The 17,424-nt window shown below is 36.9% G+C and overlaps 1 protein-coding gene across 50 annotated transcripts in view; it reads right to left on the reverse strand.

Annotated features, from left to right (window-relative positions):
* The window catches only part of ANK2 (ankyrin 2), a 655,140-nt gene that overhangs the window by 107,701 nt on the left and 530,015 nt on the right, over positions 1 to 17,424 (reverse strand). For all 50 annotated transcript variants that reach the window (XM_044224180.1, XM_044224185.1, XM_044224181.1 and 47 more), the window contains 5 exons: positions 17,190 to 17,288; positions 11,189 to 11,386; positions 8,889 to 8,987; positions 8,624 to 8,722; positions 3,467 to 3,565 (listed from right to left, as the gene is read on the reverse strand). In XM_044224180.1, coding sequence (XP_044080115.1) covers positions 3,467 to 3,565; positions 8,624 to 8,722; positions 8,889 to 8,987; positions 11,189 to 11,386; positions 17,190 to 17,288 — 594 coding nt within the window. The remainder of the gene's footprint in view (positions 1 to 3,466; positions 3,566 to 8,623; positions 8,723 to 8,888; positions 8,988 to 11,188; positions 11,387 to 17,189; positions 17,289 to 17,424) is intronic.

Here is a 17,424-nt window from a genome sequence, read left to right on the forward strand (position 1 = left end):
TTAAGAGAGAGAGAGAGTTTCAGAAGTGCATGTATGTGGGTATGCTTGCTGGGCAACCAGAAGGTAAAACAGAAGAGATAGAGTTTCATTTTTCTGTTCAATACCCACTACACCCTTTTTCTGGGAAGAGCCCTCCCTCCTTTGGGGAAAGAGGGTACCCCCCACTACATGTGGCTCTGGAGGGGCTGCCAGTCATCTCACTCCAATTCGTGAATGGGCCACATGAATGGGCCTGGAGCCCAGGCTTGATACTATATACCTGCCATAGTGTTCAGTCCAGGTGGTAAATGTGGCTAGTTAGACTCCTGTTGTTTGTTTAGATAGGAGAAATGAGGGCTCTCTTTCCAGCCCAAAACAAGATAATGATATCTGCAGAAAAAAGCTAGGAGAAAGATACAGAATCAAGGAGGAACCCTTTTTTTTACCCTTTCTAACCCCGTGACCTCAGGAAAGGCAGCACAATTTTGGATTTGGGGACCCTAAGCCTACAACACATGGTTGCTCTGTGCTAAGATAATTCGTATTAAAATGCTTCATGAAGTATATATCACTGTACAAATGTTAACTAAATCAAAGATTTCCAGGGAAACCTAAAGGTCTAAAAAAATAGAAACTCATGGTGAAAGTAGAACTTAAAATAGAACACGTGAAAAGGAAAACCTTAGCTTCTTGCTGCTCAGTATAATTCCAGGATGGGGAACATCGCCTGTGAGTTTTTAGAAATGCAGATTTGGGGCTTCACCCCAACCTATGAGTTCCTTCCAAATTTTAACGAGATCTCCAGGTGATGTCATACACAATGACCCTTTAGTAGCATGGCTCTACCACATTATGGTAGTTTCTCCCATCAGCAACCAGAAGGATGCTATAAGGAAGAATTTTAGCTGCAACTTAGGATAGGAGGTAAAGCTGAAAAACAGAGGATCCTGACATTTGATATTTAAATAAGGAGGAATAAAAAGTTAAAGAGGTTTATTTACATATGTAGACCATCGAAAGAAAAGTAAAATGATAGAATTGGGGGCTTCTAGGTGGCTCAGTCAGTTAAGTGTCCAATTCTTGATTTTGGCTCAGGTCATGATCTCGGGGTGGTGCGACTTAGCCCCATATGGACCCTGCTTAAGATTCTCTCTCTTCTTCTCCCTCTGTCCCTCCGCACTCACACGTACTCTCTCTTAAAACAAAAACAAAAACAAAAGACACACCAGAACAATAGAATTGATGGAATGTATGTGTAAAAAAATTTTTAAATGAATAAATGTTACAATATTTCAAAGTAAAGAGTCTGTAGCCAGTACTTTGGAGGAAGGGGTTTCAAATGGTATCTAGAAAAGCATAAGGCAATAACGGGTTAAATTGATAACATAAAAAAATTGAGAAAGACACACGAAAATAAGCAAATTTCCATTAAAAATAAATTGAGAGACTATGGACTCTGAAAAACAGTCTGAGGGGTTTGAAGTGGCGGGGGGGTGGGAGGTTGGGGTACCAGGTGGTGGGTATTATAGAGGGCACAGCTTGCATGGAGCACTGGGTGTGGTGAAAAAATAATGAATACTGTTTTTCTGAAAATAAATAAATTGGGAAAAAAAAATAAATAAATAAATAAATTAATTAAAATCTGAATATAGACAAATATTAAGCTGTTTTATTTTGAAAGGTAAACAGGAAACCCTTTCATTATTAAATATGGATTATGAACATTTACCAGAAATATTATCACAATTTCTGATAAAATTGATGAAGTTCATGATACTCAGAGTACATTGATTTTTTTTAGAGTTCATCAAATAGTGAAGTTCATGATACTCAGAGTACATATATTTTTCTTTTAATTAGCTGAATGCCAGGTAACCTGGAAAGGAAATGAGAATAGGCAGAGCACATAAGTTTTTTAGGGCAATAAAACTAGTCTGCATGATAAGGATGGATACATGTCATTATACATTTGTCCAAACCTGCAGAATGTGCAACAGCAAGAGTAAACCCTAATGTATACTATCGACGTTGGGGGATTATGATGTGACTATGTGTGTCCATCAATCTTAACAATGTACCATTCTAGTGGGGAAAGCTGGTAATGCAGGAGCCTATGCACCTGTGGGATCAGAGCATATACGGGAGGTCTCTGTAACTTCCTCACAATTTGCTTTGAACCTAAAACTGCTCTTAAAAAGTCTTGGGGTCCAGGAGAAACAATAAAAATGCCATGGCTTGGAAGAATACGGTTTGAACAACAAAAGCTCTAAATAAATAACATAAAATACTGATGATGATTACCAAAGAACATAAATTACACTACTCACACATTGGATAAAAAGGCAGATAAAATCTGAAAGGACAAGATTAATGTCAAAGCTGCCCATGTTTCACTGGATTTTTCATGAAGGTCTGTGGAAAAATGCTATTAAAAAATTCATAAATTCAGAGAATGTTAAGAAAGTCTGGAAAGGAGTTTCAAGGTGTCTAAGCCCAACCTCTATATTTTAATGATAAAGACCTAGAAACACAATGACTTGCCTGAAATGACAATGTATGGGACTCTAACCAGATGCTTTCATTCCAATACAATACCATTTCCAAAAGGGAATCATGATGGCGCAATTCAAGTTAAAGTGAGTTCTAGCCCAGGTACGTCAAATATTGAAGGAGAGAAAGACTTCAGATATTCTAGGAGAATCCCAAAGATGCTAGTGCAGAAGGTAATAAAATGATGTGGGAAAGGAAACTGAAGATAGTATATTAATAAAAATTGCTAGTATATTCAGTGTAGAAGAAGAAGGTGAAAAAAGCAATTGGAAAGTGAATTAAAAAAAAAAAAAAAGGAAGGAAAAATCAACCTGTAAAGGAATAAGAAGTCAGTTAGAAACAAGAGAATCTGACTAGTAATCTCCTAGTAATCTCCAGGGCCAGAATTCTTCTATTTTGGAATAGCAGAAGAGCAGAATGTCTTAACTACGTAAAATTAGAGTAAGAAGAAAAGTAGAGCTCATTATAGAAAGGAAGAAACTAAACAGATAAAGGTACAACATTAAAACTTTGAATGTAATTTGTTTTTAAGTAACTAGTAAGTAATGTCTGGAAATTCGATTGACTTTATAGTATGAAATCAATTTTAATACTCATAGTATCTCTATAATATAGGTCATTTAAAAAAAATTCATGTAAAGAAAAAATATATGTAAAAATATTTTCATAGGTTAAAAAATTACTATGTTAGTCAATGCCACAATTTTTAGATACTAAATTATGTATTTTTTCCAAATGTTAATGTTTCTGAAATTGGGGTGCATTTCATTGTGAATATTTACGATACTATTCCCTTTTCTGCCTGAAAAAGTATTGAGATGATGCTTTCATTTACAATCAATGGCATTTCTAAATCAAGGAAATGGAGAATAGCATTCTCTCTTAAAGATGGAACTCATGCACACAATAGGAGGGAACCCCGAGCACCAGCACCTACCCTGGCTCTGGCATCGACAAGGGCACCATTTCTCAGTAGGCATCGGACCACTTCAACCTGCCCTGCCCGGGCTGCCATGTGCAATGCAGTCTCCCCACGCTGCCAGGAAACAAAGATCATTAAGTCATAAGTAAACACACTGCTTGTATGGTAAAGGATTAAAATGTGCCTTTTTGTGAAACTCAGCAATCAATCCAAAGGTTTAGGAAATCTATGAAAAGGCATAATTATTTCATAATTATTTAGTCTGGAAAAATACAGTTTTGTATCCTCTCTGTCTTCATAAGGATAAAACAAATGTTTATTTCATTTTTTTTCAGTCCGTGACAAACGAGGAACTTACCCAGACATCCAATATACCCTGAAGTTTAACTTCATAGTCGATCTGGCATAACTTAAACTGCTTTAGGTGATACGAAGTTGTCTTTTATCCTTCAAACCTAAAATCTGTCATCATCATATTTGACTACGTGATTACAACTTGATCCCATTTTAAGGAGAAACTCCTTAAAGACCAGGTCAACACAGTGCAAAAAAAATCATGTCATTTGTATCATACGTAAGTCATTCCTTTTCAGAATTCAAAATTTACTTCTGAAATAAAGTATTTCACGTTGGATTTGTCTTTGCGTTATAAGGCTGGACAATGACTGCTTACAGAAGGAATTTGATTTGCCCAGGATGTCCCTCTATTATTAATGAGCATATTCGATTATAGACAGTTATTTGAGAGAACTACCAAGAGATGAGTAAAGCATCTGTTAACAGTGTCATTTGTTGAGGTGGGCAGCATTGGGCATCAGGTTATTCCTCAAGTATCTTCGTGCCCCAACAAGATACGACACACTGACCAGGAAATGGCAGCTTAAGCTGTAGCATGGAGGATGATGATTAGATGAAAGAAATTTTGTCATTGAGAAGCCTGTTAATTACTGCCTATAAGAGAGAAGGTTTTTGTTTTTGTTTTTGTTTTAATCAACATATTTTAAAACCCCATGTAGTTCTGAAGAAGGCAGGGGTTCATTTTTCCAAATAATTTTAGGGTTATAAACAAAACAAGACATTGGAACAGGAATGATTACTTCTAGTCACCACAACCATTCTAGAAAATAAAGCCAATTTCAACCAAGTAAAGTAAACCATTCCAAATAAGCTAAATTGATCTTGAAGTTGGTTGTGGTAATTGGATACTTTTGACTAATTCCATTAAACAGTTTCTTCTGATTCCTTGCACAACTTGAGTTTGGTACATAGCTCACAGTTCATTTTTTCCTGGTATCTGAGACCCATTCCTTATGAAGTTATGAAAAATTCATTTCAAATGATTTGATTTTAAAATCACTGGATGTCTACTCTAATTTTTTTCCTTTTTGTTGATGATTCATTTATCCTCTAATGGCCTTGTATAATGGTGACATGTTTTGACTTTTGCAAAGTAAATGTATCTGGAGTGTGTTGGCTTATAAAATTACATTATTGGAATACCAATATTTGTCTTCAAACTTTGGGTATATGGCAAGATTTTTTCCTCTTTGGACAATCATGATTTCTAATTTGTTTTCTGTATCACTTAAAACCTGTCTCTAAATAGATAAGGTCTAACTACTCAACAACAAAAAGCCCTCACATTCTTACTTTAAGTCTTATAAAAGTACAGCAATTTTACTAGAAATAAAGACAAAAATAAGCTTCTTTACAAGAAGTTAAGTCAAAGAGGTGTCATGAGTTAATGAGAGATTCAAATGTTTAGTTTACAAGTCAAACTTTATCAATAATTGGTTTCAGAATGTAAAATGTTTCTAATACTTCCAATATTAGTCTTAATATTTCCAATATCCTTATTATACACTTGGAATGAGTTATTCTTATGCTATTTATACATTTGAAATAATGAATTAGATATAAAACCTAAAATATTAAACATTATAGTCAAAGAAAAGTTATATATATATCTGTATATACATACACACACGTCTCTCCGATTTAAAGCAATGGTTCTGTTCAAAATTATTTAATGACTTTGGGGTAATTGATTTTCATTATAAGTTGTCCTTACACTTTTATATTACTCTTTTTTATATATAACTATATATAAAAATGAAAGCTATATTATAATGATATAAGCTATATAGAAAGGTTATTTTAGAAATTTCCATTTCTTGATTGTTCGGCACCTCACCTTACTCAATATCCTTGTTTTCTTTATCTTAAGCTCATTCACTTTAAGTATTGGGGGAAATTTTAAATATAATATGAAGTGTGAACTTAGCCATGAGTCCATCAATTTTTATAGGAGAAAACTTCTTAAGACCTCACATTGTACTCTAAACAGCACTGAACGTGCTTAGTTTCCTACTCCCATGATTGTCAATGAATACTTTGGATTATGGATGTATTACAACTGGTAGTTCAGCTTTCTAGGTTTTAAAGTGCATTTGTGAGCTTTTCAGAAAGGAAGATTTGCGGTAATAATATCTGCACCTGATTGAGTTACTGGTACATCTCACACTTGGAGTGAATTTTGAGACAAAAACAAGACTGGCAAGAGAATGGGTACGCTCACGTCCAAAGCAGGTACTCAGTTTCATGCCCCTCTTCTCGGTTGTTAAAACAGATTTTGCCAACAGCTACATGGACTTCCACTTTGGCTGCATCAGTTGGAAAGCATCAAAGCACAACAGACAGCATTGCATTCAAAAATGCAACATGATTTTCAGGCAACACACAAAGGCTCCAAGGATGGGTACTTTGGGGTCAGGAAATGACCAACTCTGACACAGCAAGCAGGCAGTAAGTGTTCACACAGTTTCTTAATCAACCTGCTATATCCTGCTAGCTATATCCTCATGTTCTGAGAATGTACAAGTTCACAGGCATCCCAGTGCTAGAGATATTAAATTCCTCTACATGTAGGGTTGCCAGATTTAGCAAACAAAAATACAGGATGACCAATTAAATTTCAATTCCAGACAAAAAATGAATAATTATTTTAGTATAAATATGTCTCCACTATTGCACAGGACATACTTATATGAAAAAAAAATTGTCATTTATCTGAAATTCAAATTTAATTGGAAGTCCTATATTTTATCTGGCAACTCTATCTATCTATGTGGTATCTACACCCTGAAGGACATATAATACAAAAAAAAAAAAAAAAAGAACAAACAAAAACCAAAGAGGAAATATCTTGATCTTGAGAAGAGGATTATTTTAACAAGTGCCTCTCGAGTATTGGAGGGGACTGAAGAGAAGAGAAAGAATGTTTAATAGACAAATGAGAAGATAAAACAAAATGAACTTTATAATGAGTGATAGGCAAAAGATAAGTTTAATACAGCAATTACAAAATTTGGGAGTCTTCACAAACCTAGAGGATATAAATACTTTTATTGTTTTAATTGATATTTTATTTATTTTAATTTAAAAATCTACAGGTAGCCTATATTACTTTTTTTTTTTCCCAGAGGGGGAGCATAAGAATATGGAGTAAATCCATAACCATCAATGATTTGGAATTGGCCAGTTAAGAGCCAATTTAAGAGTGGCTACAGAATCCCACAACCATTTCATGTGGATTTTCTTAAAAGATTTTACAAAACTCTCCCCTCTAAAATATTAACCTAGGGGATTTCAATAAATTATCACATAGAATATACTAGTGTATTTTACTATTATAATATGATAACATAATTTAACACAATATCACCATTGCTCCTTGATCCTGAAAGCAATGAAATATGAATAAGGAAAATATAGTATTGTGAGAAAGAATACAGAGTACTTTTCTTGAAAGTTACTAGTTCATACAGCTCTCAGTTTAAAAAAAAAAAAAAGAGGTGTTCATCACTTCTGCACAGAAAAAGGATGATGCTGATTTCTTTTAAAGTTCTAAGTAGTGACTAGAAGTTCAACTCAAACCAGCATGTTTTGAAATTACTCTTATCCTTAATTGAGTAATTAAAGATTAGTGTATAATATTATTACTTTAGGATACATTAAGCTATAATTAGGGAAACAAACATGGACTATATTTCAGTTATTTAATGGTTTTATGCTCCAACTGAGAATTATATAAAGAGTGAGTATTAAATAATATTTAAACTAGATAAATTTATTTCACATGGATTTTGTCCATGTATCAGAAACTCAAGCGTAGAAACAGTGTGTAAAATGCAAAAAAATGAGAATGGGAGAACGAATACAAATGAAAATTGAAACTGAACATTCTGTTCCACAACTCAAATGGAATGATATAACAAAATTAAACAATAGTCAATCAATTGCTTTTGAAAATATGACTCAGTATTAAGCACTGATGTTTATGTGGGGAGAGTTATTTCTATTGCATACTTTAAGAAAAATCTCAATATTCCAGTGGTCCCTGTCAGCTTCAAATCCATGACTACATCTTGTATCTGCATTAAATGATCAAAGTTTAAGGGGGCAGACTCCAAGAAAATGAAAGAAATAATAAGGAAGTTGGAAGTAAAAATCCTAATATAAATTAGGTAGAGGAATTCTGGGATATCCAATAGTTATTGGCAGAATAAAAGTTGCCTGGAGACTAACATTCATTTCAAAATACAGGAAGAAGCTTCAATGGTATCATTATTTCAGGTAAGAGAGAATTCCACTCTAGCCAACAAAATCAAATCAAAATGAAAAATCAAGGTTAGAAAATGAAAAATCCCTGTAATTGAAGGAGGGAGAACTTGGTATCAAATAGAAATCCCTCCTATGGGTCTATCTCTGGTTAATCATTTGCTATGACTGACTGTGGTACTGACTTGACGTGTTAATCAAAATTACCAGGAACACAATTCACTCAAGTAACTGGAACGAGTCCTGTGGATTTTATTCCAACCAATCCTTCATTCGAAACATGTCTCGTTTTCATAAATGTATCTCAGATGCATGTTTAATCCATCTGCACCAATGAGCTGAAACAGCTTCCGCAGCTCCCATTTTGTTTCCCTAACCCACTTCTCAGCGAAGTTCTATTGAGTATTTCGGTAACCTGGGATCATGGAGACCCTGCTCAAAGCTCAGCCGCTCTCCTTGACGACATACACACCAACATCCCTACACACAGCCATCCTCTCTCTTCCTCTCGCTCTCTCTCCCTGTGGTTATTCTGACCCAAGCCATACTCACAATGTTAGTGACATCTGGAGAGGCTCCGTTCTGCAGCAGAAGGAGGACAATGTTCAAGTGGCCCATGAAGGCAGCCACATGTATTGGTGTGAGGCCAGACTGCGAAACAAAGCAACAGCAGTTTTACTCCTCTGCACCGGTGGGGGCTCTGGGGACTTCGTCAGATAAATAAGACTTGCGTGAAGAGGACAGAGGATGGGTGACAGGAAGGGGAAGAAGGAGTAAGAGAAGGAATGTTTCGTGACAAGCTGAAACATTGTTCTACCTCTGTTATAGCTTGAATTGAAGCCCCATATTTCACCAGCAGTTCCATGACTTTGATGCGGTTTTTCTTGCAGGCAATGTGCAGTGGAGTAAAACCATTCTGTGCAAAAGACAATCAAGTTAGTTGAAAACATGCAGAAACGATCCTCACACAACTCCATGCTGGCACATGGCAGGCAGTAATGTTACATCGTCACATAATGTTCACCATTTCTTCTGAGCTGTGTAGGTGCTGGGATTTGTGAGGAGAAGTGGGTGTGTGTGTTCCTGTAGGCACTGAACTTGGCTGCTATGTGGCGGGCCTGTATGCAATTCTTTTTGTGTGCTCATCGAGAAAAACAGAAGTGAAGAAAACGACATGGGCCTGCTCTGCAAAGAAGGAAAACCAGAGAGGCAATGATACTTTAGAAGTTCTAAGGTGTTTTCAGGAATACTGATGGGTCAGGTTGTGAAATGGCTTGAAGGTGCATGGAAAATAAGCATGTATTTTTCTGATGAAAGGCCATTTCTTAAAGCTACAAATTGTTGGTCTGTTTTACTTCAACTACAGGCATGACTGTCTCTACAATAAATGTTTCAGCACTGCTACCATTTTCTTCTTGGAAGGGGTGTTGCAAATTAGCAGAAATCATTATTTGCATTCATAATTTTTCGTGTTCAAAAGTTATATATCTTCCATTAAGAAGTTTTTGTAAGGAATTGCTCTATATTACCAAAACCCACTACACTGATAATATTTTACATCCGGAAGTTATATTTCTTATATTAAAAAGTTTTTATAACAAATGCCAAGCAGATACATTTTATTTTATAAAAACATGATCATTAAGTTCTTAAATATTTTCAAGAAAAGAATGGAGAATTTCAGGAATAACTGGAAGAAGATATGTCTCAGAGGCAAAGGAATGTGGAGAATTCTCTAAGACATTTTTAACTTTCCAAACTAGACAATGTGCAGGAACTGGGGATAAGTACATAAAAATTTGTTAACTAATTCCATGCTTAATCCTTATGTGTAAGTATTATATTTTTATTTGAACAATGATCCTTTGTAGAATAGTTGTATCTATTCTGCCAATTAATTATTTTGCTTATCGCAGTGGAGACTGATCATCAGTCAATATTTTTCTACACTTAGCAGTTCCCATGAAAGCATACTGTCTTACTTAACCTAATGACTTACTACTCTTCACAAGGTTTGTTAAGTCATTTCCTGTCTATGAGCTATGTAGTAAGCTGGACATAAATAGCCAAAAGTATGTGTAGCATTCAAATGATTTTTAATTATGAGACTATAATGTTTTATAAGCTATTGACCCCTACCCAGTTGAAAATGCATATTTTCTTCCTTATGAGAAAATAAGTATCCTCTCATACTTGCACATAACCTTAAAAGTATATTTGCTTCCTGGGCATTTAGGAATAAGTGGATTCCAATGGAAAATTTTCTAATAAAAATAAGATTTATTATTTAATAATTCTCACAGCATTCTCTCATTTTAAATATTGTCTGAAGACTAATTTAACCAACATTAACTATGTAAATGTATAGGGTAAAACGATTGCTTTTAGTTTGAGAATTAGGAAACAAGAGCATAAATTAGCACATGCCTAATACTTCCAATGATTATTGTTAGAATGTAAGTGAAGCAAGGAAGATTTATTCAATATTAGACCTTGGGAAATACAGAGGCTGCTCTAGGGACCACCTCGTGTAGATTCACTTGAGCAATTCCTGGAATAATGTATATAAAATGCTTCCCAGAACAGTAAAATGCTAAGCATCACTTTTACATTAGACCGTGTTTAGGGAGTGAGGTCAATAAGGAAATCCTCTAAGTGAACACTATATAGGCTTACATTTTACTCTATGTTACATGGTCAAATCTCTTCACCACTTTAAATGCCTTTTTTTTTTCAAATATAGATTAATAACATTCAACTTTTTTACACTTTTATTCTGACTCTATATCGAGGTGTTTAGAATTTATTTTATGATTTCCTATTTTTCACTTCTATTTTCCATTGACAATAGCTTATCAATCCAGAGGTTTCACATCTATCTGCAGCTCGCTAGTCGTGGAAATGTTACCTTGGTGTTTTCCTAAATCTGTCCTTGCTCCCCATCATTTAACAGCAAACTATGAAGGCATGAAGTAGGTAGGCCACTTGTGGGAGCTAATGAACTTAGCAGAATTAACTATGTATCTGAAACCATGCTTTGGCTGGTGTGCACTGGTCAATCCCTGTGGTATATTTGTCTCGATCTATATTCTGTTAATGCGAACTAGGCCAGGTTACCAGGGCTCTGGCGTTTGGATTGGCTCTCTTGTCCAGAAGGAGTTTGGTCACACGGTAGTGACCACAGTGTGCAGCAACATGGAGGGCTGTCAGGTAGTCTAGGGTGACATCGTCAACAGGTGCCTTGTGCTGTAACAGGTGCTTCACACATTCCACGTGGTCCCCCTGTGCAGCCATGTGAAGTGGAGACAGCCCATTCTGTAAGTCAAAACAAAACAAAACCAAGCCCACATTTCAGCCATGATTTCCAGGTTGTAAAACATAGCAATGTCAATTCTTGATATTTGGCATAGTGCGTGGCAGAGGAAAAAGAATAATCTCCCTTTGACATCTACATGTATGGTGGATTATGTGTGGTGCCAAGGGAAGCTAAGAGAACATTTAATTTCATAGTTATGCTATTCTTGGGCAAAAACACAAATTAATATACCTTTTATGAATGAATACATAGTATTATGTGACAATTCAGATGGATCTCACAATTATTAAGGCAATATTAGATATACAAAACAAGTGACAGCTGAGGTTCAAATTATTTGTATTCGATTCCATTCAGTTAGTCTGTCTGCAAGAGTTTCTTTACTTCTAAATGGAGGGGGGTGCAGATGAGGGAGGAGCAAGTGGGTGCATGAGGGAAAGAAAGGGGTTTCGATCATCTCTTAGATCCATGCTGCTCTGAAATTCTATGATTCCTTCTTCCTATCATGAGACATGAATTAAACTTGGAGAAAGCAGTCAGGTAAGAGCTAGAAAAGTGTGAAGCAAATGTAGACCATGTGTCCCAATTTTTAAACTTTGATGATAATATAAACTTGTCGTAAGTGATACTGCCCAAAACAGCTTTAGTCTTACTTCTTGGACAAGGTCAAGAGCAGGGACATATGACAGCGGGGTACTTCACTGAGGATTATCAGTCTAGGTGAGACTCTTGTTTTTTAAAAGTTAAATAATTAAGCTTACAAGAAAAAAATATGAAAATTAGGGAATAAACTAAGTTAGAAAATATATGCCCATTAAAGTGAGGGGAATATGGTCTTTTCTTAATAATCAATGCAAATAATGCAAATACAGCCACTAGGAAGTAATTGTTGACCAAGTATCCAGCTTGGCAGTCATTACATTCAAAGAAGCAAAAACTGTGTCTAGATAAAAAGCCAGAATCTGCCAATGGCCCAATATTTTCAACAAGGAAGGTGATTTCAACAATGAGGGAGAACTCAAATCAAATACCTTAATTGTGGTGGTTTGTGGGTGGTAGAAGTGGATGTGATTTTGAAATTATTAGCATACTTTCTTGGTTTTTGAAATACTCTTCACTCATAATTACTGCTTTTATATTAAAAAACTCAGAAAATTAACTGAGAAAGAACAGCAGGTTGATACGAAGGTATGTATGCACTGGGGGAAAGGTAGCATAAGGGCGAAGTATAGGAGAAATTCAGCCTTGGCAATGTTTGGAGGGATGGGTGGCATGTTTCTCTGATATTCCATCAATCTTCAGTGTTGTTTGATCCACTTAAAAGCTATGTGGAAAAGAAAATCTTCACCGTTTAATTCTGTGGCACATTTTACAAATATTTGCTAAGCACCTACTCAAGGCCTGATCGAGTAGTGAGGTACAACATGGAGTACCACAGCATAGGAACCCCTGTCTTCATGAAGGTCCCATTTTAGCCAGGAGTCAGACGATTCAAAAAGAATAAGAATTAAGGGCGCCTGGGTGGCTCAGTGGGTTAAGCCGCTGCCTTCGGCTCAGGTCATGATCCCAGGGTCCTGGGATCGAGTCCCTCATCGGGCTCTCTGCTCAGCCGGGAGCCTGCTTCCCTTCCTCTCTCTCTGCCTGCCTCTCTGCCTCCTTGTGATCTCTTTCTGTCAAATAAACAAATTAAAAAGAAAAAGAATAAGAATTAAAATAGTATGTTAGAAGATTACTAGTGTGAAGAGGAAAACTAAAGCACAGGATAACCAAGGGAGTTTGTGTATAGGAGTACATTATGGATAGGCTAGCCAGAAGTGGCCTCACTAAGAAGGTGATTTTTAATGAAAGATGTGATGACAGTAAGAGAGCAGGCCCTGCTGATCTGGGGGGGGAATCTTAGAGGGGGAGGAAAAGCAAAAACAGGCATGTCCTGTTGAGACCATACCCGGCATGACTGATGAAGACTAGAGAGGAGGATGCAGCTAAAGGCAGGTGAATAAGGAGGGAAACTTGGGTAAGAAACCTGCTAGTCAGACCAGAGCTTTCGACTCACACCCCGAGTGAGATGGGGGAGCTCGTGGAAGGTTTAGGAAACAGGATTACTCTGTTGCTGTGCTGAGAATATACTGAATAGGCTTAAAAGAGAAAAGGGCCGGCGGCGGGGGGGGGGGGTGGGGAGGGCAGTTAGAGCCTTTTGCAATCAATCCAGGTAGGACTGATGGTGATCAGGACCAGGGCAATGGTTATGAGACTGTTAAGAAGTTGCTGGATTATGAGATATCTTGAAGGCAGATGTGACAAGGTTTAGTGACAGGTTATGAGCAGAGAGAAGAGCCAAGAACTGCATACGGAGTTTGACCTGAGAAACTGAAAGAACGCGATGGCCATTAGTTGAGATAAGAAGACTACAAGGGAATTAGAAATAAGGTGGGGAAAATATCAGCAGCTGAGTTTCGAACTTACTAAATTGGAGATGCACAGTAGACATCTACGCAGCAATAGTGAGTTGACATCTACAATACAGAATTCTGGAGCTACAGAGTTGTGTGTCTTCAGTGTATAGAAGTATTTAAAGACGAAACTGGATGAGATTTCTTAGTGAGTACAGATAAACAAATACACAAAGAGTGAGCTCTGCGGGTTCTAACACTCTGAGACTTGGGAAGGAAGAGGGAACAGGAAAAGAGACTGAGCAGAAGTGAAGACAGAGTTTGGGTGTAATGTTCTAGAAGGCAAATTAGGAAAGGAAGGTGTTTTGAGAAGGGAGGAGCAAACAACCCTGTCAGATGATAGCAGTAGGAGAGAACATAGACTATATGAGCTGATTCCTGTAATCGGGTAGATAGGAAGACAATTGTTTCAGTGCTTGCTAAGTGAAGACAAGGAAAGAAGTCTAAGAAGACTAAAGAAAGAAAAAAGTATAGAATAATAAGGCAGCAGGGAATGAGAGTAAATACACTTGGGAAATATACCAATTGTCAGGCAGCATTAAAGGGTAAACTGAGGTAAGCAACCATGAATTTAAAGCCAGCCCAGGCAGCACAGTTGGGTGTTTCCCACCACCACACTCAGCTGCAAGAATGCGAGTTGGATTTATTCAGGGTAAAATACAGCAAGGGAGTATGACAAGGGAGTATGACTGTCAGGGTATGAATAGTTCTGTTGGGCAGAGGCGAGGGCATAAGGTGAATAAGAGACAATAAAACAATGGCTGACAGACTCAGGAGAATAAACACATTTTTGGAGTTGGGGTCCCAGAGAAAGGAGGCCGAAATCTAGAGGCAGTGTTTGCAGAGGCAGAGGTTACAAAAGAAATTCCAGACGGTTTACAGCTACCAAACTGAGAGGCCCACTAGAAAGATTACCTACTGCTCTACGATCATTAAAGTCTACATGAATTAGAATAGGGGTTGTAGAGAAGAGTCGTAATTTGCCATTTTCCAAAAATGAGGTGGAGTGACAATTAGATAGATGAATATTTGCTTCAGGGAAGAAAAACGGATGATTCAGAACTGTGAGTTTTAATGGAAGGGGAAGCATAGTCTGGCCCTAGCTGCCCATTCAATCACTCTCGGGCTAAAATGGTATCATCTCCCCCACCTGGTTAGTTCATCTTCTCTGTGTTCTCTCCTCTGAACACAGCTCTACTTTCTGTTACTATCTCCTTATCTATCATACCCGCTCAATTTTGAGCTTTTTGAACAAATATTTGAACAAATATACTGTGTGTCATTTATCTTGATAGTTATCTTGACAGTTCCTCACTGATGAGAACATTGCCTGGCACACTGTAGCTACTTACTCTGATAGCTGGATGTGTGGATGAATGAATGACTGAATAAAAGTGGATATAATCATGCAGCCACAGACATTCTATGCTAGATCCCTACATATACATGATGTTTGATATTATAAGAAGGCCTGTAAAAAAATTTCATCTAGGTAATCCCACTGGCTTCATTAGTGACATGACAATTACAGGTGAACTCTGTAGATAAGATTATTTAATAGTTTGTGGGAGAGCAAATCTGCCTATTCTCAATTCGATAGATGCTTTTCATTGGTTGTAACACAACTGGTGAAATTTTGTTGCTTCCAGTTAAATTTCAATCAGTTTACTCAACAAAACTTTCTACAGGGGTTAGCTGTGTGGCTCAGTTGGTTAAGTGTCTGCCTTTGACTCGGGTCATGATCTCAGGGTTGAGCCCCACATCGGGCTCCCTGCTCTGTGGAAAGCCTGCTTCTCCCTCTCCCTCTGCTCCTGCTTCCCCGCCACTCCCCACCCCAGCTCATGCTCTTCCTCTCTCTTGCTCACAAATAAACAAGTATATAAATAAAATCTTAAAAACAAAACAAAACAAAACCTTTCCACAGTCAATTATCTCTGCATTACTCAGCCCCAAATGTCACATTTTAAAGATAAAACTACAACACTCATGGTATAAGTCTGAGAGTGAAAATAATACATACAATTTGAAGTCACCATTTCATGGCCTGTCGGACACATCTTGAGATTAGGTTCACCTACACATATTTTAAACGTGTGGGTTGGTTTTTGCTCTAAATAATTTCAAATAAATATTCAATTAAAATATAAACTGAAAAAGATTTGCTGATGTTGGCTGTCTGATTTTTCTCAGCTTACCCTGGTAAGAGCATCGGTTGGTACCAGCCCTGTTCAGGGGCTATAGTAGAGGTGGAATACAGAGAAAATATAAGTGTCCTTCGTCTAAATTCTTGTTGTACTGAGAATCTGAGGGTTGCAGTATATCTTATTAAACAGTTCTGTGTAATTATCTTTATATTTGTGTCTCCTGATATTTTTTTGGCAACCCAAAGTATTGCTAGAAAATGGGGACTTAGGGGCACCTGGGTGGCTCAGTGGGTTAAAGCCTCTGCCTTCAGCTGAGGTCATAATCCTGGGGTCCTGGGATCAAGCCCCACGTCGAGCTCTCTGCTCAGCAGGGATACTGCTTCCCCCTCTCTCTTGCTGCCTGCCTCTCTGCCTACTGTGATCTCTGTCAAATAAATAAATAAAAATCTTCAAACACACACACACACATACACACACAAATGGGGACTTGTGCAGTAATAATGCTTGTAAAATATATCTTATAATGAAAAACTCCAACAGATCAGCTCCCAGTGGGGTTTTCCATCAGAGTTTTCTTCATGGTTGAGCATACTGATGACAAAAGACAAGAAATGCTAGATATAATGAGACATGGAGACATTATGCTTGTTTAATGGTTCTTTGTAGATTGCCTATCCTAGATTGTGCTTTCCATATCACCTACTAATCCTGAATATAATCATCCAACACCACTGGTAAGTTTTTCTTTTTACTCGTATTGCCTAAGAGATAAAGACTGCAGAGCTAAAAGATTATCTTGTATTGCTAACTGTGCTACTTTAAGACAATTTTATATGTATTTTACAGCATCTTAGAGAATCATAAAAGTAAACCTATAGAACATAAGAAATATTCTCATTTATATACAACATGCTCATTTACATTACTCATCTACATAGAATATATTCAAATGTCCACCAAATGTAGGAAGTGTAGCAGATAAAAACATAGGAAGAACCTGAAGGTATACAATCAATACATCTTAATGCATGTATTTCTTAATTTTAAATAATTTTCAAACAGTTTTATATATATTCCTCATTCCTAGCACACAATTATTGATTTACTAGAAAATCTTGACCTGATGCTTTGATTTCAAGAAGAACAGAGATTTTTAGAAGAGTGGCTTAAAGAGTTCCTTAGATCCCATCTTACTCCTAATGACCCACCTTAGTCCTTGCCAGCAAGGGAGCACCCCGTTCCAGCAGAAGCTCTACCACTTGGTCATGCCCACTCCTTGCAGCACAGTGAAGGGGTGTCAAACCATCCTGCCAAAAGAATTAAAGAATTAATCTGGAGTTAACGTTTAAAAAAAAAAAAAAAAAAGTCAAGATTGTCTTTTTTGCCGCTGCAAAGAGAAGGTTTCCTGATCTCATTCCTACTGCCTCAAGAGATCTGTAATAG

Source organism: Neovison vison, chromosome 11 (assembly GCF_020171115.1).
Source record: "Neovison vison isolate M4711 chromosome 11, ASM_NN_V1, whole genome shotgun sequence".
In the NCBI taxonomy this organism is placed as follows: domain Eukaryota; kingdom Metazoa; phylum Chordata; class Mammalia; order Carnivora; family Mustelidae; genus Neogale; species Neogale vison.